At 53.3% G+C, this 25467-nt stretch overlaps 1 protein-coding gene across 2 annotated transcripts; it reads right to left on the bottom strand.

Annotated features, from left to right (window-relative positions):
- Positions 1 to 242: 242 nt before the first annotated feature.
- Positions 243 to 24003, bottom strand: WNT9B (Wnt family member 9B). Of its 2 annotated transcripts, XR_009499604.1 has the most exons (5): positions 23918 to 24003; positions 6837 to 7093; positions 4956 to 5221; positions 2419 to 4082; positions 243 to 1233 (listed from the first exon to the last, which is right to left on the bottom strand). XR_009499604.1 is itself a non-coding variant. In XM_059907739.1 (4 exons), the coding sequence occupies exons 1-4, from the start codon at positions 23995 to 23997 to the stop codon at positions 3609 to 3611; spliced, it is 1077 nt and encodes a 358-aa protein (XP_059763722.1). In that variant the 5' UTR covers positions 23998 to 24003; the 3' UTR covers positions 243 to 3608. The 2 variants fall into 2 exon arrangements, 1 of the variants encoding a protein (XP_059763722.1); XM_059907739.1 differs by having other exon boundaries at positions 243 to 4082.
- Positions 24004 to 25467: the final 1464 nt, after the last annotated feature.

The raw sequence follows: 25467 nt of genomic DNA, 5'->3' as shown, positions 1-25467 counted from the left end.
TGGGCCTCAGCTTCCCCAGAATCCATAGAATGGGATGACCCATCCCCGTGCTACATACATCTGAGGGGAGGCAAGAACTCATACTTTGGAGGCCAGCAGCTCTGTGTTCTAATCCTGAGACCATTGCTTGCTAGTGGCATTCGGGAGCCTTCACACCTCATAGCCTCCGTTTCCTTGACCATGAGATGGGCGTGGTCGTGTCCAATACGCAGGGTTATTGCAATAAAGCGAGACAAAATAGGTACAAATAGCTGACACGTGGTTTATTGGTTTATTGTCTCTCCTCTCCCACTAGAGTGGCAGCCCCACGAGGCAGGGACTTGGTCTCCTTCACTGCTGCACCCCAGCACCCGGGGTGGTGTCTGGCCCTCAGTAGGAGCTCCCTAAACCATCGCTGACTGAGTGGATGAACAGAACAGGTGCTCGATATACGATAGCTCTGGTTGTGATTCTAAAATGTGCTGAGACAAAAGCGTTTGAAGTTCATGGTTGTTGAGAAAGGAAATTCTGGGAAGCAAGAAATAATCTTCAGGGCTGGCATGGGTGTCTCTGTCGCTCTGTCAGCCAGTGGAGGACACCAGGGAAGCTGGGCTTATCTGGACCAGGGGCAGACATGATGTGCCCACAAGAGCCAGGCAGCAGCATGCACGAGTGAGGTGGGAGGTACTTGGCAAACTGGGGAGCCCCGGTGCATCCTGTCTGACAGGGGTCCCTCTCTCTAGCTGACTGTGGCCAAGGTGGGAATGCAGGACCAATTTGCCAGTGCAGCTGATTTTACAAGAGAAGCCAGAAAGCCAATTGAAATCAAATCCTTTTTAAAAGAAAAACACAAATGAGAGCAAACAAAGCCCAGCTGTGGGCTGGGAGGGGTCCTGTGTTGTAACCCAACCCTCTCAGGCGGTGTGGGCAGAAGGAGGGAGGGCCCGGTGGTGGAGCCCCTGGAGTGGCCGCTACGGGGTCCTGATCTCTCCAGGCCTCTCAGGCAGTCCCAGCCTCTGAGACACAGGAAATGCTGACATGCTGCCAAGATCCAAAAGGCAGGGTCACACACAGCCAGGGAAGCAGCCGCATCCCTGGGCTCTTGGACTCAGGGTGGATCCAGACTTGGGGCTCCCAGGCTCTGGGTAAGTCAGCTCCCATAATCTGGCCCAGGTTATTAAAGTTCAGTAAATATTCATTGAAAGAACCTCTTCAGTGTGACTCTGAACACAGCTCTCCATCTCTGGGCCGCATCTGTAAAATGGGCACAGTTATGTAGCCGCACCTACCTCACAGGGATAATGGGGAAATCAAGTGAGATTAAAGGGACAAAAGTGTTTCCAAAGATCAAAAGTGCTTTACAAATGCAAAGTGTGGTCATCCTTGTCATCATTATTACCATGAGCAAGACAAGTTTCGCCAGAGCAGAAGAGGGGGCCTGGGACCCAGAAGAGCAGAGAATTTACAACGACTTTACAAGGAGGATCCGGATCAAGCCCATCAGAGCTCTTGTGCAGAGGGGATCCTGCTCACTAGCTCTGGGACAGACCCGGTCAAGGGACACGGAGCCCACAAGACCTTCTACCCAGCCACTTGGTGTCCAGCTCAGTGGGCGCCCCAGTCAGGGCAGCTGTATCTCCCCAGATAGATGGCTTCCAGCAAATTCACACGCCCCAGAGCAGCTGCCCATAAAATATAGAAACTATATAAATAACATAAATATTTTCTCATATATCTTAGCTATATAAATTATTCTCTTTTGCCCTAAAAACTATATATGCGAGGTAGACAAAAAAAATACCCTGTGAGTGTTTCCCTTAAAGCTGTAGAAGGAGAGGTCAGTGGTCACTGGTCCCAGGGGCCCCAGCAGGGCTGAGGTGGACCTTTGGGGGCAATTGGAAGAGAACAGGGTGGGAACAGGGAAGTAGAAGAGGGGAGAGGGCTACACAGGGAAGACCTCACAGGCCGAGGGGCCCTCAGAGCCTGACCCGTACCCTTGGCCTGGTCAGTGTTAGTGGCCGACTGTGGCCACAGCCCCTCCGAGGCTACCCTTTATCTTCCTGCCACCCCAGTACTGCCAGCCATGGACTTGGGATGCAGATGGCATGTTGGTGGACTGGGTGCCCTCTTCCTGCTGCCTTATGCCAGGGGCTGAGCCAGGGTGGAGGCAGAGCTGGGGTCTCAGAGGAGGAGGATGGAGCGGGCTGGCAGAGGGAAAGTCTCCTTGCGGTTGGGGAGCGGAAGAAACTAGGGAAACAGCCCTCTGTCCCTTTTCTCTTCCTGCCAAGATGTGGGCCAGCTGCTTGGGTCAGCAGAGTCACTCTCGGGAGGGGCCTCAGGTCAATTTGGCTGCTCATCAGAGCCTCTGCAGCCAAAGATCCTTCCAGCATCCCTCCGGATGCTGCCTGATCCACCGAAGACGGGGCAGCTTCTCCTCACCCGTGGAGATCACAGGGAGCCCCGGGGGCTTCTTCCTGGGGCTTGCACAGACGGTTTCTCAGCATTCGGCTGATTCTGAAGAGTTTCCTGTCTCAGCAAAGGGTCAGCAACTCTGGGTTCCGGGAGAAGGGAAGCTGACAGAGGGCGCGGCAGGGCCAGCAAAGCAGCCAAGGGCGTCCTGAAGGAGGTCACTTCCTCCCGGCTGGCATCGGGCTCTGCTCTGGGAAAGCACACAGCTTCCAGCAAAGTGACCCCTGCAAGGTCTTGATCCTGAACCAGAGAAGTGTGTGTCACTGAATGAGAGCCCTCAGCCTGGCAGGTCCAAGGGGTGTGCATGCATGTGTGTGGGGGGGTGCCTGTGTGCACCCCTGTGTATGTACCAGCTTCTCTCTCCTCCCTCTCAGGGCCTCAGTAGGCAGCCATGGAAAGGTCCACAGGATCAGAGGGAATTAGCAGTCACTTCTCTTCCTCAGGTAAGAGCCAAGGTGGGGGACCATTAGTAAATGAAGGGGGTCCCCCAAGGAACCAGGCTTAGCAAAGACTTTCCCACGCCTATAACGCTAGCCCTGGTAAAAAAAATCTTAATTAGATGAGTAGCTGTGAGTGCACAAACGTAACCAAATCAGAACTCATAAACCAACTCTTGTGTATCACGAATACCAGCTGCACAGGGGCCTCACAGCATAAGTGGACCCCGGTCACACTTACAGCTGGACTGACCCATCCCAGGCAGACTCCAGCCTTTGCTTCTGACTGACTCTGCCTCCCTGGGCCTTTGTGGCCCAGAAGCTCACCTCCCAGCATCTTGCTGGCTCTAGGCCACTAATCCCAGGAATCGAGATCGCGGGATATACCCCCTCTCCTCTCCAAAACCTCAGTCCTGCCCTCCTCTTGGCCTCCCTTATTTTCCTCCACATCCTTCCCACTCTGCCCTCCCGCTCCAAGTCCTCAACAAGGCTGGGGACCCTTGGGTTCAGGGGTGGGGCTCCCACCTTTCGAGTTGAGGGAGGGGAAGGCTGATGAGACCCAGTGGGGAGAGGAGCACAGGTCCCCTGGCATGCACATGGGTGAGTGCATGCACGCTGCGTGCACCTGCCCAGGAAGGCTGGCTGGACAGCTGGGTGGCCTCAAGGTGGCCCAGTGCCACGCGAGGTCCTGGCAGAGCCCAGCTGGCACACTGGGCAGTGGGCCTAATGCTTACAGGTGTACACAAGCTCCTCCTGCACGCATTGCTGGCACTCCACGTAGCAACACCACTGCACCTGGCAGTGGCAGGAGAAGGCCACCAGGCGGCTCTGGGTGTCATAGCCCCGCCCGCAGCATAGGCTGCTGCAGCTGGCCTCCCGGGAGCACACCCTGCCCGCCGTGCCGGGCGAGTACTTGCTGGGCCGGCAGAAACTGGGTGAGTCCTCCATGTAGACCAGGTCCCCAGGCCGTGGGGCCGGGCCCTTGGTGGAGCTGCCTGCTCTGGCTGGTGCCCACAGCTCCAGGCGGCCCAAGGCCTCGTTGGTGGCACTGGACACCTTGACGGCTGAGTCATGGCGCAGCTTTAACACCTGGCCTGTCTCGCGGAATGGGGAGAGCTGCTTCCAGCAGGTGCGCACGGCGCAGGAGCCCGACACGCCGTGGCACTTACACGTGGTCCTGAGGCCACTCTTCACGGCCTGCGAGGAGAGGCAGAAGGGAGGCGTGGTCAGAGACCCGGGCCCACAGACCCTAGAGCACCAACCCTGGCCGGGGAGCAACAGGAAGATGGGAAAGAGACAGGGGAAGGTCCACATGCGGGGGGCAGATAAGACTCAAGCTGGCCCACGTGGCACCTTAGGGCAAACTAGCTCTAGGCGCCCCTTCCTCTGGGCAGAGACGGTCCTCACATCTTGGTGAGAGCAGTATGGGCCGGATCTTAGCCCCAGCTCCTCCCCTGGCCCGAAGTCCTTGTGGAGCAGACAGCTTGCACAACTGAACACAGCAGCCCTGGTTTACACAAACTCAGTGATAAGGAAATAGAACACAGAACACAATTTCTTAAAGAAATGGAGCCCTAGCCTCTCCCAGCTTTCTGGTCCAAATAGGCCTAGATACTTTTTACCCTCCAGCCCTCCCACTACTGTGTGACCTCAGCCAAGTTCCTTCCCCTCTCTGGGCCTCCTCTGTCTTCTGTAAAATGGAGAAGGGACAGGGGTTGTACCAGATCAGTTTTCAAACTACCTTGGCTTCTAGGACCTCCAGGAAGGCCAGTGCTTGGAATGGAGACCCTTCTCCAAACACGTTTCTGCCTCACCAAGGCCCCATCCTCAGCCAAGCTCGCACCTGCTGCCCAGCTGATAATGATGCCCAGGATCCTTCCCTACTTCCTGGTACCTGGTAATGGTCCAGAATGGACGCCCAAGGAATGTTGGTTGAAAGGATGAGGCTCATCCTGGGCCGGCTCTGTGTGTGTGCTAGGGGGCAGGGCGGATAATGGCCTCCTAGAGACCTCGCTCCCCAGCCCTGCACTCTGGCTGGGAAGGGCTTGGGTCACCCGGGAACGTGCTCACCTTGATGCCCACGTGGGTGTTGTGGGCGTCTACCCGTGCCCGCAGGTCTTTGCTTCCTCTCTTGGGCCCCAGGAAGTTGTTCAGGAACTTGGTGCTGTACTTGAGGTTGTCGCCGCACACGCCCCACTGCCAGGCCTGTCGGCTCTCCAGGCCCGGAGAGTCATCACAGGTGCAACGCTCCATGCGCCCAGCGCTGCAGGCCCGGGCCAGAGTGTGCGTGAGGGCGGCCGAGGACACCGCGTACAGGAAGGCCGTCTCCTTGAAACCTGGGCCGGGCCCCGGGGGGATCGGGAGGGAGGAGGAGAGTGGGCTCAGGGGCTGTCTGCTGCCCTCTGAGGATAGAGTGGGTGGTGGGGCCGCTGTGGCGAGCAGGATGAAGGGCCTGTGAACCTGAGGGCACAGCTCAGGGCAGCCCCCCTGTCACCTGCCCCTTAAACTCAGGATGCAAGTTGCTGTTTAAATGGAACTTCCAATTCCCAAGGGAGTGTGTGCCCAGGTTCTAAGGGCGGCAGGACAGGGGCTGCTCCTTCTACTAAACAGGTGAGAACACAGATGCGAGAAAAGTGACATGGGCATCTGGCGAGTGGCGAAGCTGGGTTAAACCATTGATCTTGACTCCAAGCTGATGTGTGAGCAAGTTGGACCGACCCATTTCTGAGCCCCTGATCCTCTGAAATATGCTTCCTATGCTTCCTGATGCCTCTCAATGTCACCCTCTGCTACCTACTGGGGAGTAGGCCCAATGACTGAGTGACCTCGGGTCTCCCTCCTGACTGGTCCCAAACCAACCATCCACCCACTTCCAGGACAATCACAACGCTTGCACTATGGGGTGCAGCCCAGAGCTGGCCTCCCCTGTGAGCTCGCTACCTTCTACCTGCTCTCTGATGTACCTGGGGTGCTTGTGACACTGAGGTGGGGTGGGGCATCAGCTCTGCTCAGACCCTCCCAGCCACGGGGAACAGTTGCCTAAAAGGGGGTGGGCTGCTCTCATCCACCATCACTCCCTTTTTTGTCAAAAGCCCGTTGATGCTTGGTGATAGTCACAGGATGACCTTTTCCCCCACTTGGGCTGAATGTTTTCTGAGGGAAGATGGGGTCTTGTTCGGCTCCGTATCTCCAGCATCCAGCACAGTACCTGGCTCGCTGAGAGCCTCACCAGATGCTTAGTGAAGTGATGGCCAAGTGGAGACATGGGGCGGGCAGGGAGGGAGGGAGGTAGGGTGGGAATGGAAGGGAGGGAGGGAAGGATGGACTGATGCTTATGATCAACAAAGAAACAGGTGAGTGAATGAACAAATGAAGTCTGTTGTTGGCCTGTGTCATGTCACTTGGCCAACTATTAACTGCCATCCCTCCTTATCTGCTCTCATACCTTTGTGAGTGTGAGTGTGTGTGTGTGTGTGTGTGTGTGTGTGTAGGAGGCTGAGGGAAGGGACTGGGGGACCACCCATCTCATCTGTGGGCTCTTCCAGTAATGGGTGGTGCTCCTCCTCTCCTCTCTTGCGTCCTCCTTGCTCCCCTGCCCCCGCCAAACAGGGAAAAGCTAGGCCTCATTAACTCCAGGACCCTTCTTACTCAGGACTGTGCTGGGTTCGTAAGGGCAACGTGGCCCGGGGACAGGGGCCTGGGGAGTGGGAAAGGCAGCCTCCTCCTCCCCAACCCTCCTCCTCCTAATCCTCCTCCCAGCCCTCCTCCCCAAACCTCCTCCTCCCAGCCCTCCTCCCTCAGCCCTCCTCGCCCCCAGCCCTCCTCCCTCAGCCCTCCTCCCCCCAGCCCTCCTCCCCCCCAGCCCTCCTCCCTCCCAGCCCTCCTCCTCCCAGCCCTCCTCCCCCAGCCCTCCTCCCTCCCAGCCCTTCTCCTCCCAGCCCTCCTCCCTACCTCTCTTGAGCAGCCCCGTCCTCCCCTCTAGGCTGCAGTTCCAGCGCTCATGCCGGAACTGAAACTGGCACTCGAGCAGGCTGAGGTGTGCGGCATCCTGCAGGGTCTCAGCCAGGCCTGGCTCCCGCCGGCAGAGCTGCTTCTGCCGGCGGGACAGCTTCAGGAGGTCACACTGCTTCAGGTGGGCCCCACCCTGTGCTGGGGCAGGGGCGGTGCCCAGACCCGGGAAGGGTGTCAGGACCTCCCGCCCGGTCAGGCTAGAGGAGGCAAGAGAGAAGGGAGACCAGTGACCCTTGGGTCGTGACAGGGGAGGAGGAAGGATGACAATCCCTAAGAATGTGGGGCAGGTGAGTGGAAGGGCCTTCCTGGGGGCTGCATTATTCGCCCTTCTAGGAGGGAGGCTGGCCCCATGGGGTCATGCCCCCATTTTACAGAGTAGGAAACCAAGGTGCTTATAACAAGAGCTAGTGCAAGATCTCAAACCCAAGTTTTCCAGAAGCCAAAGTCTCTGCTCTTCTCACCCACCTTATTTCCCAAACTTGCCCAATCAGAAAAATCATCTGAGGTGCTTATTAAAAATACAGATGCCAGGATCTATACTTAGCAATTCTGCTTCTCTTGGTCTGGAATAGGACCTGGGAATCTGTATATTTTCCACATTCCCTGGGCAGCTTTGAGGATCAGGGCAGTTTGGGAAATATTGCGCATAGCATTGGCTGCTGCCTGGCTTGCATGTTCCTAAGAGGGGCAGGCAGAGGGATGTCGACATTAAGAAGACGTCCAGCCAATTTCCCTGGTATCCCTCTCTCCCTTACATTAGGTTGCTGCCCAAGTAATGCCATGCCAACCTAACTTGTTTCCATAATCCCCAGATAGATCTTTAACCATCTGGCCACTCCATGCCTGTTACAAAAAGATACTTAGGGAATACCCGAATGGATGGAAAGGTGGAAGGATGGAGAGATGAAGGGAGGAAGGAAGGATGGGTGGATGGACTGACAGGTGGATGAAGATGAAGGAGGTATATTTTCATCAGGCCACCAGCTCCAGACTCTTTGCTCTACTATATCTGAAGTCCATGGATGCTGAATCAGGCTGCCACTTTCCAGTGGCCCATCACTTCCTAGCTGTGTAACCTAGAGGCACTGATTTTCTCCTCTGGAAAATGGAAAGTGTGATCCTTGCTACCTCCTGGCGCTGCTGGGAGGATTATTTGAAAAGTTACTAACCACAGGGGCTGGGACTTGCTGTTTCACCTTCCTGCTAGCTGGAGTTTCTCAAAACTCTTTCCTCTTGCAAGATGCTTTACTCTCGGGCTTCCCTGGTGGCGCAGTGGTTGAGAATCTGCCTGCTAATGCAGGGGACACGGGTTCGAGCCCTGGTCTGGGAAGATCCCACATGCCACGGAGTGGCTGGGCCCGTGAGCCACAACTACTGAGCCTGCGCGTCTGGAGCCTGTGCCCCGCAACGGGAGGGGCCGCGATAGTGAAAGGCCCGCGCACCGCGATGAAGAGCGGTCCCCGCACCGCGATGAAGAGCGGTCCCCGCACCGCGATGAAGAGTGGCCCCCGCTTGCCGCAACTGGAGAAAGCCCTCGCATGAACCGAAGACCCAACACAGCCAAAAATAAATAAATAAATAAAGTAGCTATAGAACGCAGCTTTCTTTAAAAAAAAAAAAAAAAAAAAGATGCTTTACTCTCTAACCTGGGCAGAGTCTTCCCTTTGTACAGATAAGGAAACAAAGGTTTTACAAGGAGGCAGTGACTAACTTGAGTCTTACAGCTGATCAGCAGCAAGGTGGGGACTACAGTGATTTTGTTTTTTTTTTTTTTTGGCTGTGCCCCGCGGCATCTTAGTTCCCCGACCAGGGATCGAACCCATGCCCTCTGCAGTGGAAGCTCGGAGTCTTAACCACTGGACTGCCAGGGAAGTCCCAAGGTGGGGACTACAAATAGAGCTCACCTTCCCTCCGCCCAGAAGCGGTCCATGAGATGTTTCTCCCAGTTCAAAATATCTGCTGTCCTGTACCCTGGTGGCCCTCGGAGTGGGTGAAATATACATCACTCTGGCACCCAGGCTTGAGGAAGCAGACCCTTTCTGGAATTTGCTGGCCTTGTGGCCGTGGTAAAAGATCAAAGGTGGAACCAGGCGATGGCTCTTAAAGCTCCTGCTTGGATGTGGCACTTGTCACTTGTGTGGCCAGGTCTGGGCTGCACCCCATAGTGCTCAAGTGCCACCAGCCAAGGCAAGCCCTGTGGCCAAGCCCTGAGTGGTCAGAGAGGCCCACATCCCACAGAGCCAAGGGCACGGCTCTCCTGCTTGGAGCCACCTGCCCCAGCCAGGACATCTGGCTGGATGCCACACCCTCCCCATCTACCCCAGGGAGGGTGTGGGTCCTGGCCAGGTCCCAGGTGCCCCCAGAAAGTGCCCGTAGATCCCAAATCCATCAGGTGCAGCCAACCCAGTGTGGAGCAAATCTCCGAAACCCCCGAGCAGAGACAGATGCTATCGGGCTCCTCCTGGCCCAGCCCGGCCCTGGGCTCCCCTCCCAGACAGGGTGAGGGCAGGGACCCGTTAATCATTAATCTGGGGGCAAATGGGTAAATTTCCAGTCCACCAGGTCTACACCCAAACCCCTCCCTGCAGTCTGGCAGGAAACCCTTAGAGGTTGACCCTTGGCAGGTCCAGAGCAGAACCCAATGTCAACTCCAGCCCAGGATACCCCACCCTGACTGGCTTCCGGTGTGGAGGGCAGCTTGGGGGCTGCAGGAGCAAAGGGAGCAGCAGCCATCTAGCCCCTCGAATGTCTTCCTCCCCACACCAGGGGCTGGTGTGAGGGGCAGCTTCTGTTCACGCAGTTCTTGTGTTTCAGAAATTGGGACCTCCCTTGTAGTAGTGATTAACAGATGAGAGAATGAGCAGGGAATGATGGGAATTTTGGCCAACAGGACTGCAGATCCTTCAAGGCCTGTCTCAAATTCCATTATAAGAATAATAGCTATTATTTTTATATCATTAAGCTATATTATATGTTATGTAATGTATAATTTATATTCTATTATATAATATTATCTACCACGGTTTTTTTTTTTTTTTTTTGGCCATGCCATGTGGCTTGTGGGGTCTTAATCCCCTGACCAGGGATTGAACCCAGGCCCAGCAGTGAAAGTGCCAAGTCCTAACCACTGGACCACCAGGGAATTCCCTTATCTACCACATTTTGAGTGCTTATTACTAAGCCCTTTAAATTACTCTTTCAGACACCTGTTGGGTTGGCTGCCTACCTGTTCCTTCTATCTACATGGTTACCCTGTCTGCCATTTTATACCATATGATCTTGCTGCTCTGGCCTGTTGATTGGACCACTGAGGATCACATGACCCAGGCTGGGCCAATCAGTTCTTTCTCTAAGAATTTGGAAGTTGACTTAAGAGAGCATACATTTGCTTTCTCTCTCTTTTTCTCTCTTTCTTTGACTTAAGAGAGCATACAGTTGTTTTCTCTTTCTTTGGGCTTGTAACTCAAGAGATAGAAAGCTGGTCCAAAGCGAGAGAAAAAGAATGAACCAAACCCATAGAGAGAAACAGAGGTGAGAATGGGAGGGAGAATTTGGGGAGCTCTTCAGCCCCTGGCCCCAGAATCTTCCTGTGGTCATCTCTGTTCTTACTTGAGACACTCCTATCTGTAGAACGATGTCAAGGCTGAGAGTCAGTTTGTCTAGTTAAGGGTGCCGTCCCTGATCACCACCTTCTGACAGCTGTGGAGTACCAGCACACCCTACGCTGCACTTGTGAGCCAGGCTCGGCAAACACATTTTCCCCCCATCAACAGGCCACTGTTTTTTTAATTTCGTGTAATAGACCCTGTGATTGATGGCCCCAGGAGTCCAGTATAAAGTCGGTTAATTTTATTAGCAGTAATGACACTTAGTAGCGATTAATGGTCAGGAAAGGCAGCCAACCGCACAGGAGCTTCAGGCCATACTGGGCCCTGGTCTGCCCAGGGCTGCTCTCAAAAAAGGCCCCCTCACACTGCCTCAGGGGCCCCCATAGGACCTAGGAAGACAACGGAGAGACATACCAGGACCCAGTTTCCCTTTTATTTGTTTTCTATGTTGCAGTTTGGGACCATTTTTCCTTTGAAGAAATAGTGCCAGGACATCAAACTTAGAAAATACCCCAACTGATTTCCTTAAACAGTGCCAGTAAATGCTCTGACACATGCCCTACGGATGCCGTGGCATCTGCTAGAGACGGTTTCTTCTTGGACCTCAGAAGAATTCGAGGTGTTGCAGGTTCCAATCTGTTCCGGGGTCCGTGGGCATGATCCGTTCCCATTGAAGAAATCATTCTATCTGGCATTCCAAGCCTGAGAACCCCACCCACCAAGCCCTTCTGCAAAAATCTCCACTTGTTAGTTGAGCATCTTGAGGGTAAGATGTACAACCAGAGAAGATCGAGTGAGCTTCGTTGAGTCTAAGGAATCCAGACAAAATCTGGGGCTTTAATGAAGACACCTCCCCATGGTCAGGTCAGATGCTATCAGTCAAGCAAGCGAGCAGTGTTCTGGACTGAAGAGCAGAGGACGGATTATCTGCAAACTTGCTGATTACCCTTCTGGGCTGAGGGATAAGAGCGCCTTCAGGCCCCTGCCTGACTCAAGTGCCCCTGAGACACCTGGGACCAACCCTTCCCCATCAGTTGCACCTGCTTTGGCCCAGCTGGTCTGTCTCCCCCATTCCTGTTTCCTGTCGGGCTCTCCCAGGTTGACTTCCAGCCTCTTTTGTCCCATTAGGAAAGCAACCACCCCACGTGACCAGCTCCATTCTCCTCCCTTCTTTGCCCCCAGCCTGTGCCCCTCTGTCCTTTGCACCCTCAGCCCATGGCCCTTGGCGGTCAGGTTGATAAGACTGGAAGCCCCCACCCTCACACAATGAGATGCCTTTGGCTTTGACCCCAGAGCCTCCCCAGCCGCTTCCCAGGCCACCTCGTCTCCCTCCAAAGTGGGAAAAGTCAAGGGTGCCCCTCCGGACTTCATCTCACATCCTACCCACCCAGACCCCCTCTGTCCATGCCTGGTCTTTCCCGCCCGTGCCTTCTTTCGCCCTGTTCAAGGCTCACCCCATCCACAGTTTTGGCTAAAGCTGCCCCATCTGGGATGACCTTGAAGGAAGCAAAAGTAGGTTCTCCCAGGCTTTGGGGAAGCCTCCCAGGAGACTGCTTTGGTCTATCGTCCACAGGACCCCAGGGACCAGCGAACCCCTGAGCAGAACTAGAGTTCACCCTGGAATGATCACCCGTCACTTGCTAGAGTGTGGGGACCAAAGGACCTCAGGCCCCCAAGGCTGTTCTGGCCTGGGTAGTCTGGTCCCAGGTCTGCCCTCACTCACTGGTGACCCCAGGGATGTCCACTCACCCCCTAAGCTCATTCTATCTAACAAATACACCTTGACTAGTAGGAGAGCATGACTGGAGCCAGACTGCCTCAGTTCAAATTCCACCTCCACCCCTTACTAGCTGTTCTACCTTGGGCAAGGCACTTCACCTCTCTGTGCCTGATCTGTGAAATGCAGATAATCACAGGACCTATTTCACATGGTTATTGTGAGATTAAATGAATTAACATCTGTAGAGCTCTTAGAACAGTATCTGTCACATGGTAAGCTCCCGGTTAAGTGTCATTCTTAAGCATCTACTACGTGCCAGGTGCTGTGCTGGGTGCTGGGACCCACACTCATAACCTCAAGGAGCTCACAGTCTGGAGGGAACTTGGCTGAATTCAGAGCACTGCAAACTCTCCCCAGACCCCAAGCGGCAGGGAAGGAGAAGGCTCTGAACCAGCCCAAGTCCCAGAGGAACAATAGTTGCTCAGGGACCCGGATCAGATCTCCTAACACCATCTGGGTAAGAACCTGACCTCAGCCAGTCCCCTCCTGCCTGTACTGGGAGGCCCGGGGTGGAGAGGGGGCTGAAGGAAGCTCTTGGGAGCTCTCTGGAGAAGGCCCAGCAGGTGTAGAACACTTCCCATCACCTGGGGGTGCCCAGGCTCTGTTCTTCCAACCCTACCCCCATCCCTGTTTCTGCTCGAGAGGGTCTGACGGTTCCAGAGGAGACCGCCCCCAGGATGTGGGTGGGTGAGCAGGTGGGTGGCACAAGACAAAACTGGCGGTTCCCAGGACACCAGGTCATGCCAGCCTGTCTGGACACTTAGCTGGAGGGACCAGGAGCTGTTCCTGGCACCAGGGCTGGTGCCAACTGCAGGCAGCTACCTGGGAACCAGGAAAGCCTTGCCCTGCCTGGAGCATTGGCCTTGGCCCCGCAAAACCCTATTAGATGCTCCGATAACAGGCTTCCGCTGCAGGGCCATTTGCATGGTAAGTGCACCTTTTGTGCTTTCATCTCAAATATCTCAGCCCACCTCTCCCGCCCTCACTAAATCCCCCTATACACACACACACACACACACACACACACACTCACACTCACACTCCCCACCCCCACCTGTCCTCTCCAGTCGCCACCTCTTCCCAGCAGGGGAGAGTTAGCGAGGACAGTGTCTGGCCCAGGAAAAGAGGGCACATGGCTCCGGGCAGTCCTTCTTCAGAGAGGGGGCCCCCTCCACACCCCTGGCTCCTCTCCCCTCCTCCCGTCATCTGTGGGGCCCCGAGGTTTACACTGCTGAGAAGCACATCCCTCTCTCCATCCTTCAGGCTCCTCTCTCCTTGACAAGACTCACTGTCACCTCATACCTCCTCCATGAGGATGTCCTTAGTGAGCAGCCTTAATGGCAAATTTGGCAGGTACCGTTTCCCACTTTTCCTCCAACTCCTCCTCCCCCATCCTTTCACTCACTCTTCTATTTAAATATCAATATTGAGCATCAGCTTCAGGCCACAGAAGAGCAAAACAAACCAGACTGCTCGCTGTATCCCTGTCTGGGTCTCAGCCTTCCTCTCCTCCCCACCTCTTAGCCTCAGAACCCACCTCGAGGACTGAATCAGCACACCTCCCCGCCCCCCCACCAGCCCACCCCTGGCTCAGAGAGAAAAGAGACTGGCCCAGCTGTGGGCTTTATCTCTCCGAGAACAGCTCCACTTCCTGTTTTGCAGCCGCCCGACTGGGCTGCCTGCTGAGGATGGCATCGTGGAGACGGGTGCTCAGGAGCTAAGTGGGCAGCAAGCAGGCCGCCCAACAAGCTTGCTTTGCATCTCAACAATCTCGGGCATTTAGAGCCTGGCTGGTGCAACACCTGTGGAGGAAATGCTTCCCCCTTCCTCCTCCTGTCTCCCTGCCTCTCCACTCAGGCTCAGGCTGAAGCTGTGGAGGGGAAGTCTTTGCCCCTGGCATGGATAGATCAGGTGGCACAGTGGCCATGGAGGGTACCAAAAGTCACTCCTGTGCAAAGGAATCCCTCCCCTTCACAAGTCTGGGATGATAAGCACCTCCCCCACGTCCCTGGCTGGGTCCAAATGTACACCACTTGAATCATTATATTCTAGGGCTGGGGAAACCCTTCAGGACCACCCAGTCCAGATGTTTTGCCCTGATGGCTTCTGGGAGGTACCCCAGAGGCTTCTGCAGTGCAGGCAGGAAGGCAAGAGGTTTGCCAAGTATGCAAGTCTCTGCTTTGATCTGTCTGGTGCCCTGGAAGTTCATGTAAGATTTTTGTCCAAGATGATCCACTGAGTTAGTGGCAGGGCTGGGACTGCACCCCGGGTCTCCCGATTGCTCCCATCAAGATTGGCGGTCTCTGCTTTCAGTTTTAATGTAACACTTCAGGGAAGCAAAAGCAGCCTTCATCATAGTAAATGTCTAGGGTGATCGGAACGCAAGACGGGTAGGATTGAAGGGAAGGAAGACTGGTCAGGACTCCTCTGGCCCCCTGAGCAGCTGAAGGGAGAGAGGACCCTGGTCTAAAACTCAGTTTCTTTTCAGCCAAGAGTCAGAAATACAGCTTGGAGCAGTGGCCTGCCAATTCATATTGAAGTGTGAGAGTCTGATATAATAATGCCAGTATCTGAGAACATACTTTGCTAGACAGAGGAAGCTCAAAGGAGGGAGTCTGGGATCATGAAGAGGAGAGAGAAAGGGGAAGTCTGGGGTGAGGAAAGGAAGGGGAGGAGAGAAAGGGGGATGGAAGCCTTAAGATAAGCTTCCCCAGCTTCTTGGGTTCACAGGCCCAGCCCTGACCCAGGGGAGGAGTCGTTTAGGGGACACAGCATGGGGACGGCAGGGAAAGGCAAGTAGTCGCTGAGGCTGTATCATCTTGGGGCAACCAACACCCACACCCAGCTCTGCCCCGACCATGGGATCCTGGCTCGTGGGCTGGGCAATTTTGGCCAAGTTTTTTTAACCATGATAAGTTGACCAACTAACCAGCTTGGCAGGCTCTCGGGTGGTCACCCTTATCCCTGAGCCCAGCAGGCTCAGGCTGGGCTGTGGGCCCTGGGAGGGCCTGGCCCCTGGTGAATGCCTTGTGTGTGATCACCCTGTGATGAGGACAATTCCATTGTTTACATATGCTCTAGGAGGAGATGTCCCATGCTGCAAATTCCATTTGTCCTCCTGCAGGTCCCAGGGATGGCTCATGCCCCACCACACCCCTCCCCTCAGCCCTAAGGATAGCAGGAACCTCCAGCCTGGTCAAGGAGCCACTCCCTGAATATGCCTAGTGAGGGCCTGAGTGGTCAGGACAGCCCCAGGGTATGGATGGAGTTATAAATGGCTTCCTTGGGAATACAGCAGGGTCCTCCAGAACAGGACGAGAATAACTTCCCACCTCGGACTCTCCTGGATGCAGAGCCAACCAGGGTTGTAGCAAAGGGCCCCTCCCCTCATGCCAGGCCAGGCTCCTCCTTGTCTTCCTGCCATGGCTAACTCAGTCCAACCTCCATGCCTTTCTTCATGCTGTAATTGCTACCTGGGTTGCCTTTCCCAGTCTAAAAGCCCTCATGGATCCCCTGGACTCTTACAACCACAGCCTTTTTCAACACTTGACTCAAAAATGCAGGGAATGGGAAAGGTGATCCTGAGGCCCTATCTAGCTCTAGTAACCTAAGATGCTTGTCTGCCTCTTCCAGGAAGTCCTCCTTACTTGCCAGCCCCATCCCACTCTAACCATCCAACTTCTTTGTCTTCTCCCAGTTTTTCAGATGTAGTACTATTAGTTCTGCACGGCTCACTTTTTTTCTTCCTCCTCAGGGCTGTATAGACAGTCTCTCCAAGTAGGCTGTAACCCCCTTGGCAGAGGTCCTGGTTTCTCATCCCCTGAGGCACCCCCATCCCCAGCCCAGGCACCTGTTGACTGCATACATCCCTCAGGTGTTAATGCCAGACAGAGTATAGCTCCAGGCTCTCCCTCAGTCCCCTCCACCCCCAGGCCCAAACCACTGGCCTCCCTGCCATCTCACTCCCAGGCTGCAGGGGTTACCTAATATCCCCCATCCTCACCACCAAACCTTCCCAAGCTCAAGCCTCAAAGGCTCTGGAAGGGCGTGGCTCTGGAGGGGTGTGGTTCTGGAGAAGCTTCCCTGTGGCCATGCCTGCCCCAGCCCTCAAACTGGGATCTGGACCGACCCAGATCTCAGGGCAGTCTGGCCTCGGTCAGTCAGACCCTGACTCCTCCGACCAGCTCAGCCCCTATGGGGACAGGGAGAGCCAGGCTGCTTCCCTCTGACCCTCAGTTTCTGGGGACAAGCTGTGCTTGGGCAGCCAGAGCCTCCCTTTGATACACAGTGAGAACCTGGCCCAGGTCTTTCTTTAAAACTCAATGTACCCAACCTCTCGTGATGACACGTGACAGGTTCAGAAAATTTTATCCACGATTCCGGACTCCAGAAATCTCCGACAACTACAATTCTTGGGTACAGTTGTGGCAAACTCATGTGGCAGCAAGACTTGACCTGAGCCAAAGTGAGACTATTTATGGTCTATATTTATCCCAACGTGTAGATGTTTTTCTGCAAAAATAATCGTGTCCGATTACTGGGAGCTGCCCTATACCTTGCTAGGGATATTATGTTATACGTGGTATGCGTATTGTATTATCTTGCTAAAATTTGAAAACTCCTGAAATCTGAAACACATCTGGCCTCAAAGGGATTGTCCCTATGGGGAAAGCAGACCTTCTCTGCTCTTGCCCTAAAACTAGTCTCTTTGGAATTTCCAAGACAGACTGAACATGGTGGTTTGATTTTCTCTAGGCTCTTTGAGACTCTTCACCCTCTCTCTTCAGTCTCTCCAGTGAGAGGGTCTGGGCTTGAGGTGTCTGCCCCACCCCCAGCTCATTTCTGCTGCCCCCAGGATTCCCATGGAAGGCCAGGTGTGGTTGACTTCCGGAGTCTGATGGAGGCTAGTGCCTGCTCTCTGCTTTGCTTCCCATTCCTATGCTGACAGAGGCCAGGTCATGGCCAAGCAGCGTGTGCCTGAGAGGGCCATGCAGAAAGAGCAAATGTGATGGGGCAGAGAGGGAGGTTCTGGGGGCGAGGAAGGGTCAGCAAAAGGGAGAGGGGACTGCCCACCCCGACACTCACTGTGGACCAGGAAACAACGCTAGGGACCGTGGGTGGAGTCAACCAACAACAGGTCCCCAAGACTTCCGCTTAAAGGGCGCTATGCACGCTTAAAGGGCGCTATGCACGAATTGGAGACATGAGCACATAAAAAATTAGGTAACAAACCAAGAGTTGAAGACATGCAGTGCAAGAGATACCTACGACGTATGCCAAGTGAGAAATGTAGGCTACGGGGTGGAGGGCTCAGAGGGTCAGAGCTGCCCAGGGGAAGGCAGGCCTCAGCTGGTAGTCAACAGGCGCAGAAGGCAGGGATGAAGAGGTTGGCTCCGGGTTCTGATAGACTAGAATTCAAATCTAGGTGCTGCCCGCCACTGGCTCTGAGGGACTTGGCCTCTCTGAGCTTCCCCCCACACCCCCACTCACCTGTAAATGAGGATAATTCCACCAGCATCTATCTCCTGGGATGTCACAATGGTTAAATGAGATTATGCACATAAAGGGCTGAGTATAGGAAGGATTCAAATTATATAACGACTGGGATAAAGATGAAGAGAGGAAGGAACAGATGTCAAAAAGATACTCTTTAACCTGGGATGCTCTAAGACGGGCCACTAGACTTCCTGGACTCCATACATGTGGAGAGCATTTCAGCACTTTTATATACATAAAACCCTCATAACGACCCTACAAGGTAATGATTAGCCCATTTTATAGTTGGGAAAACTGCGGTCAGAGCAGTTAACTGACTTGCTCTGGGTCACGGTTAGTAAGTGGTTGGCTGGAGGATTTGAACTCGATCTGTGTGATTCCAAGTCCAGCGCTCCTTACACTATAGCAGGGCATTAGGCTGGCTCCCATCCTGCTCAGGCTGATGCCAGGGTGAGGGTCTCCCTCACAGCACCTGGCCCACCTCCTCCTGAGCCCAACTTCTACCTGAGCACACAAGCCTAAAGGCACCAGGACCTCTCTTCCTTAGGAGATTCCAGCCCAGGTGTCCCCCCGACCCCTTGCTTCTCTCTCTTCTGTTTCCTCCCCACTCAGCCTCAGAAACTCCACCACCGTCCATTGAGGAGGCTGGTTTGACCCCAGCTCTAGAGCCCAGCTCCTCACGGGTTATAGCTGAGCCCAGAGACAAGCTAGCCTAAATTCCTTCCCCCAATACAATGATTCTTATCAGTGATGTTTGGCTTGCAATCTACCACCCCAAAGCAGTAAAATTTCTTTTACCCTTTCTTCCCTGCAACCGTGTTTTTCTCAGGACCCAGTCAATTCCTACAACTATTTTTTAAAAAAATCCAAACACATAAAACACTTAGGAATAATTTTTTAAATGTTTACAAGACCTATACACTGAAAATTATAAAACACTGCTGAAAGAAATCTTAAAAGCCCCCAAAAGAGAGATATGGGCAGTTTATAAACCTGAAGACTCAATATTGTTAGAATGCTAATCATCTATAAATTGATTTATAGATGCAATGCAATCCCAATCAAAATCCCAGCAGTCCTTCCTGCAGATATTGACAAGTTGATACTAAAATTTATGTGGAAATACACAGGATCTAGAGTAGCCAAAACAATTTTGAAAAAGAAGGACAGAACGTGTAGTACTTGGTTTCAAGACTTACCATACAGCTACAGTAATCAAGACTGTGGTATTGGCCTAAAGATACACTTATGGAATAGAATACAGAGTCCAGAAATAAGTCCTCATATATTGGGTCAATTAATTTGCAACAAAGATGACGATGAAAAAAGGATCATCTTTTTGACAAATGGTGCTGGAACAAGTAGATATCTACATGGAAAATAATAAACTTCAACCCTTACCCATACCATCCACACAAGTTAACCCAAAAAGAATCACAGACCCAAGTGTAAAAGCTAAAACTATGAAGTTTCTAGAAGAAAACATAGGAGGAAATCTTTGCAACCTCTAATAGGCAGAGATTTCTTGGATGAGACACACAAAAAGCACAAACCATACAAGAAAAAGTTCAAAAGTTGTACTTCATCACAATTAAAATCTTCTGTTCTTCATAAGATAACAATAAGAAAATGAAAAGGCAAGCTACAGACAGGGAGAAAATATTGCCAATACTTTCTGACCAAGGACTTATATCCAAAACATGTAAAGAACTCTTACAACTCAATAAGACAAATAACCCAATGAAAAAGACATTCAAATGACCATATGATCCAAATATCCAGTCCTATATATGTATTCAAGAGAAATAAAAACATATGTCCACAAAGAGGGATGTACATGAATGTTCATAGCAGCTTTATTTGGAATAGCCCCAAACTGGAAACGATCCAAATGTCCATCAACTGGTGAATGAATAAACAAATTGCGGTACATCCATACAATGGAATACTACTCAGCCGGAAAAAAGGAATGTGCTACTGATACATGCAACAACATGGATGAATCTCAAAAACGTTATTTTGAGCAAAAGAATTCATACGCAAAAGGCTATATACCATATGAGTCCATTTATATGAAATTCTACAATGGGCAAAACTAATGTGACAGAAAGCAGGGAAGTGGGTGGGAGAGTGTTGACTGCAAAGGAGCACAAGGGATCCTTTGGGATGATGGCACTGTTCCATATAGCAATTGTCGTGGTGGTTACACAGGGTATACATTTGTTAAAACCCAAACCGTGCACTTAGAATAGATGCATCTTATTGTATGTAATGTTGATTTGGAAAAAAAAATTAAGGTTATGTTTTGCTTCTTCACAATGTTGACACTCCCCCAACCCAAGAAGATGGTTAGAACCCTAGCAACCACCAAGAGTGAGCCTGTACTGAGCACTTAGTATGTGCCAGGCACCCTACCAGGCCCTTTCATTCATTGTCTGAATTAAGCCTCACACCAGCCTTTAGGATGGGTATTATCATCACCCAAAGCTCAGACAGGTTAAGACATGTGTCTGGAGTCACACAGCTAGCAAGAGGCAAAACCAGGATTCAAACTAAGTTCTAGATGACTCAAAAGCCTGTGCTTTCATAAACGGATCTGTACCATCCCTAGATAGGAAAGAAACCCAAACAGGGCAGAGGTCACACATTTAAAAAGCACCACCAAAGTCAACTACGATTTTAAAAGCTGCATCCACAGGAACTATTTCTAGATACAAAATTCATTGGGATGACTTAAAGACTGGACTGAATGACAAGGCCTAACATATACCCAGCTCATCACATAATACAGTGAGTGTTCATTTATAAAACACCACAGAATTTAATATTTGCAGAATTCCCAAGCCATTTGAGCCAAAACATGAGCTCTTGAGTAATCCTAGACTTCCAAGCCAGGACCATCTGGTTAGGGAACATTAGGACCTCCAGATGCTAAAGACCTTGTAGGCAAGTGACTCGATCGTGGACAACACTGAGAGTGGTCCAGAGCCAGGACAAACCTGGTCCACCTTCCATCCCACTGTCATCGTGCCATCCTCTGGGAGCCCACCTGATACCCGAGCAGGGCTCAGTGCATCCTATCTCACTGCTGAGGACAGAGGAGAATGCTGTGACCTCACCCATCCCACTACAGCCAAGAATCTGACAGATTTAACCAAGTAGGGGAGGGGGCAACCCTCTACCTCCTCACCCTCTGCAGCTCCTTTGCAGCTGCAGCTCTCCTGGGTGACCACACAGTATTAGCTCTAGTGGCTAATACTCTCTGTAGAACAAAGAGTCCAGATTGGCGGCAGGACCTGGTTTCTATCCTGCCTCTCCCACTAGCTTGCTGTGCGACATAGCGTGAGTCACTGAAACTTTCTGACCCTCAGTTTCCTTTTGGGAACTATTTACACCCATCCTGTATATACCTCAAGAATGGGTCTGAGGATCAGATGGCAGAGGGGCTGAACAAGAAAATTATTTGTAAACTGCAATACTAGTTATGTTATTATGAGCATCACCAGAATTAGGTGCTAGACTCAAGTAAAAGCACCAGAAGCAGCTGCTGGCTCACTGATTTGGGGATGATGGTTCCTTCATCTGAAAAATAGGAATAATAATACATGACCTGCTTGAAGCAGGGAGTTAGACCAGAGAAACTTTGGGGGTCACTTCCAACTCTAAAGTCTGATACTATGATTTTAAAAGGCCCAAGAAGATTGGCCTCACCCGCTCTCCTGATGTCTGAATTTTCTTTTATCAGGATGCCAAAACATTTGATCTTATAATCAGAAATGAGACTTCAAATGCAAATGACCTAGAGAAGGGAGAAGCACATTGCCACACATTCTCACTACAGTGTTATAGATTCCTTCCAGAGAGCAAATTCAGATAGTACGATGGAAAACCTGGCCTAACTGAGTCATGACAGGGCTTCCTCAGCGAGAATTCAGGCTGCATCCTGTCTGTTCTCTGAGACCAAACACAGAACAGCACAAAGCCCCATTTTTAGCTTATTCTCTGAACATTTTTCCGCCTCCCCAGACTGGGGTGGTGGTGGCTGGAGTGTATTTTGCCAGCTCTGTCCAGGGGGGCTCATGACTTGGAAGAGGTGGCTCATACTCACATGTTCCCTCTCAGCCCCAACCCATGCCTGATCCACCATCTCCCTTTTCATTTCCAAGACCGCCCCCTTGCTCACGGCTCTCAAATTCTAACCCTGTGCACTGCCACAAACTCCTTTCCCTTCCAACCGCACCAGCCTGGGTGGTTCCAGCTTCCTGGAGCCCCTCTCCTCCCATCTCATCTGGCCCTTGCCCCATCCTCAACCTCCAAACCCAAGCAAACACGAGGATTGTGAAAATGAGCTGATATCCCAGAGGATGCAGGCACCATTTGTCCACACCCCTCTCCTGCCCCCACTCTCCATTCCAGCTCAGAAACCCCTGCTGGGGCTGGACTATCAAGACACTGTATCTCCTTAATAATTAGTAACATCAGTTGAGCATTTACTATGTGCCAGACCCTGTTCTAAGTGCTTTACATGTACTAACTCACATGATCCTCCTATGAAATAAGCACTATTATCCTCATTTTACGGATAAGAAACTGAGGTACAGAGAGGTTAAGTGACTTGGCCAAGAGCACACAGCTAGCAAGCAGATGGATTGGGGATTGAGCCCAGAGTCTGTACCCTAACCATTTTATCCCGTCTGCTGAGGAGCAGTGGCTTTTCAAGCCTGAAATCATTGGGAAACGAACATGAATGCACAGTGCTCTTGAAGTGGATAGAGAGGCTCAGTCATATCAAGTTTAGCCCCTTCTCTGTACAAAAGGGGACACTGAGGCCAGAGACTAAGTGATCTTCCCAGGTCACCAGCAAGCTGAGCCCTGAGCTAGGGTCAGGGCTGACGCCACCCGCTATATATTTCAGGAGCGGCCACTGCCCACAGCCAAGGCATGTTTTAACCAGGGGTCATGACCTGGAAATTAGCCCACAGCCCTTATTCCAGCCTGTGCAGGACCTCTCAGACCCTCTCAGACCCTTATTCACCCCCTCCCTGCCAGGTCCTTAAGAGCAGCCTCTGGCAGGTCACTTGCTTGGTGGTTTATGTTTTTCGGTTTTTGTTTGTTTTTGCCTTTGCCGGGGTCAGACTGTAAACCTCGCCTTGATTTGGGGTGAGGATCACAAAAAGTGCCATGATTTAAAGTAAGAGACTGTATATATTTAGAACAGGCTTTGGGTGGAGGTCAGGAAAGTCCCTTCACACCCACGACCCCATCTCCCACCCCAAGTCCCTGCAATTCAGGGTCAGAGAAGGAGGGACAATTGCCCTGTAACTTGCTCTCCAAACACTGCCCACTCCCACCCATTCTCTCCCCAGTTGTCACCCCCAACTCTGACCCTCCTTTTCCAATCATGTATACCGCCTCCCCTCTTACTCTCTTCGTCATTCTCCTGAGAAGTCACCCGACGCCAGGTCTGAGATTTGGTTGGGTTTCCCCCACGGACGGTTCCCTCCCGCTCTCCAGCTGACACTCCCCACGGTCCGCGGGTTCCCCCATCCCTCTTGGATCAGCGCGATCCCCTCCCCCGGCCTCGGTAACAACCCACCCCACCCATCCAGCCAGCCCTGCGGGTCTCCGCTCTGCGGGGCGAAGGCAGAGGGTCGGGAGGGAGCCCCAGGCAAGGACGGGTGGCTGGACAGAGCCCAGGATGGGGGCGGACAGAGCACCGAGTGAGGATCCGAGAGGGCATCCGAGCGCGGGAGGGACGCCTCGGACAGGCAGGGACAGGGAGCCCCGGGGAGGACCGGGACAAGGTCCGAAACGCCTGCAGAGTCCGGGAGCTTGGGTGGGGGTCTGAGACCCGGCCGAGTGGGCGGGATGAGGTCTCGGACAGGACAGGGTGAGAAGAGCGGCGGTGAAGGGGACCAGATCTCGGACGCTAGAAGGTGCGATCCGCGTCCGAGTCGGGGAAGCCAGAGAAGGAGCTCTGGGCGCGAACTCCGACCCCGAGATGGGGCTGGGTACCACCGGGGCTAAGGTCTGAGTTCGAGATCCCGCCGCGGCCAGGGCCAGCGGAAGGGAAAAGTTGGCCTTGCTGCAGCGGGAGGAGGGGAAGGCAGGCGGGCCGGGGCGCGGCGGGCACTGACCCGAAGTAGGCGGCGGCGGCGGCGGCGGGCAGCGCCAGCAGGCAGAGCGCGGCCAGGGCCAGCGCGGGCGGGGGGCGCATGATGCCGGCGGCGCGGCGCCCTGTCGCATCTCCTCGCGCCGCTCAGCGCTAGCAGCGCCGCCACCAGCCGCCCGCGGGGCTTTAAACCCGGGAGGGGCGGAGCGGGCGGGGGGACGGGAGCGGCGCTGGCGGCGCACCCCCGCAGGCGGCGAGCCCCCCGCCTCATTGGCCCCGCCGGCTTGCCCCGCCCCATCGCGGGTGGGGCCACCGCCCCGGGTCCGCCCCCGCCCCGCCCCCAGCTCCCGCGCCCACCCTCCCCAGGTGAGAGCTCACCTGACGCGGTGCGGGCCTAGGGACGCGGCGGCTGAACGTGAAGGCCCCGCACCTGGAGAGGCGAGGATGGGGGTACGAGTCGGGGACCAGGGAGTTTTTGCCCCTCCGGGCGGGGTGGAGGCACACACAGGATACCTTTCCCCAAAGAACAAGGGGGCGTAGAAGGAGCGAGGCGCCTGGAGTCTGAGAAGTAGTTTCTCGTCCGCTCTCTAGCCGGGCCGGTGCGGGTCCCTTTGCCCGGGCTCCACGACTCTGAAGGCAGGGCCGGCTGTGGATGCAGAGACGCTCTTCCAGAGCAGGAGAAATGCACGTCTAACGGCAAAGGGAGTCCTGGTCGGGGGGCGGGGGGGTCCCTTGGTCAGAGCGGAGGGGGGAGAAGGGAGCCCAGTTTCTAAACAGGAGACTGTCTGTCAGGGAGGACGTCTCAGTGAGCATTTGCTGATGTTCATGGAACAAAAATCCAGATCCTCTGGTCAGTGGGGCAGGCAGAGCCAGGGTGGGGGTGGGAGAGGAACCTGCTTTCCAAAGAGTGTAGACGCCAGAACTTCTTTCAGACAGGGTGGAGATGTCCAGTGTTGGGCCACAAAGCTCTGTCTCGCTTATTCTTTTTTAAAGTTTAACCCCAATTCCTGCAGCGAAGGTGCAGTGATCAAGGCAGTGTGTGGCACCCATCTAGGAGGGAGACATACAACAAATGGCCCAAGCAAGATTTAATATGTTTTTGAGAGTCTTGAACACTGGGTCAAATCAAGCAAAACAAAATAGAACTTGCACTGAATGTCAAGATCTGCATGTAAAGTTTCCAAAAAATCAACCATGCATGCAGAACATCAGGTGACAGTGACCTTGGCTTTGTGGACACAAAGGCGCTGGGAGACTGGTGGGAAGACAGGAGCTGCAATATTAACAGAGGAAGCCCCCAGCCATAGTGAGCCTCTCTGGGCTCAGTTCCCCTGTCCAATGAGGGGAGTGATTAGCTAATCAATGATCTTTAACAACTCTGCCAGCGATATCACATCTCATGGTTCTGTTTATTGAGGCACACGGTTCAGTGTGGTGGGCAGAGACCTGAATTCAAATCATGTAAATTACGAACCTCAGATATGAAATGGGGATGACGATAAATATCTCACAGGATTTTTGTGCAAATAAGAGTGATGCCATGGGAATCCCCTGGAGGTCCAGTGGTTAGGACTC

The sequence above is a fragment of the Balaenoptera ricei genome, chromosome 20 (genome assembly GCF_028023285.1).
Source record: "Balaenoptera ricei isolate mBalRic1 chromosome 20, mBalRic1.hap2, whole genome shotgun sequence".
NCBI lineage: Eukaryota > Metazoa > Chordata > Mammalia > Artiodactyla > Balaenopteridae > Balaenoptera > Balaenoptera ricei.
Note: the sequence above shows the minus strand (reverse complement) of the source record. Positions and strands in the feature narration are given on the sequence as shown.

What these genes read in the sequence shown, in the direction of transcription:
- WNT9B (XM_059907739.1), bottom strand. Translation starts at nt 23,997, where the DNA reads ATGCGCCCCCCGCCCGCGCTGGCCCTGGCCGCGCTCTGCCTGCTGGCG. An exon ending in GCCGCCGCCGCCTACTTCGG is followed by an intron (nt 7,094 to 23,917) that starts GTCAGTGCCCGC and finishes TGCCTCCTCTAG; the next exon opens with CCTGACCGGGCGGGAGGTCC. An exon ending in ACACCCACGTGGGCATCAAG is followed by an intron (nt 4,083 to 4,955) that starts GTGAGCACGTTC and finishes CTCTCCTCGCAG; the next exon opens with GCCGTGAAGAGTGGCCTCAG.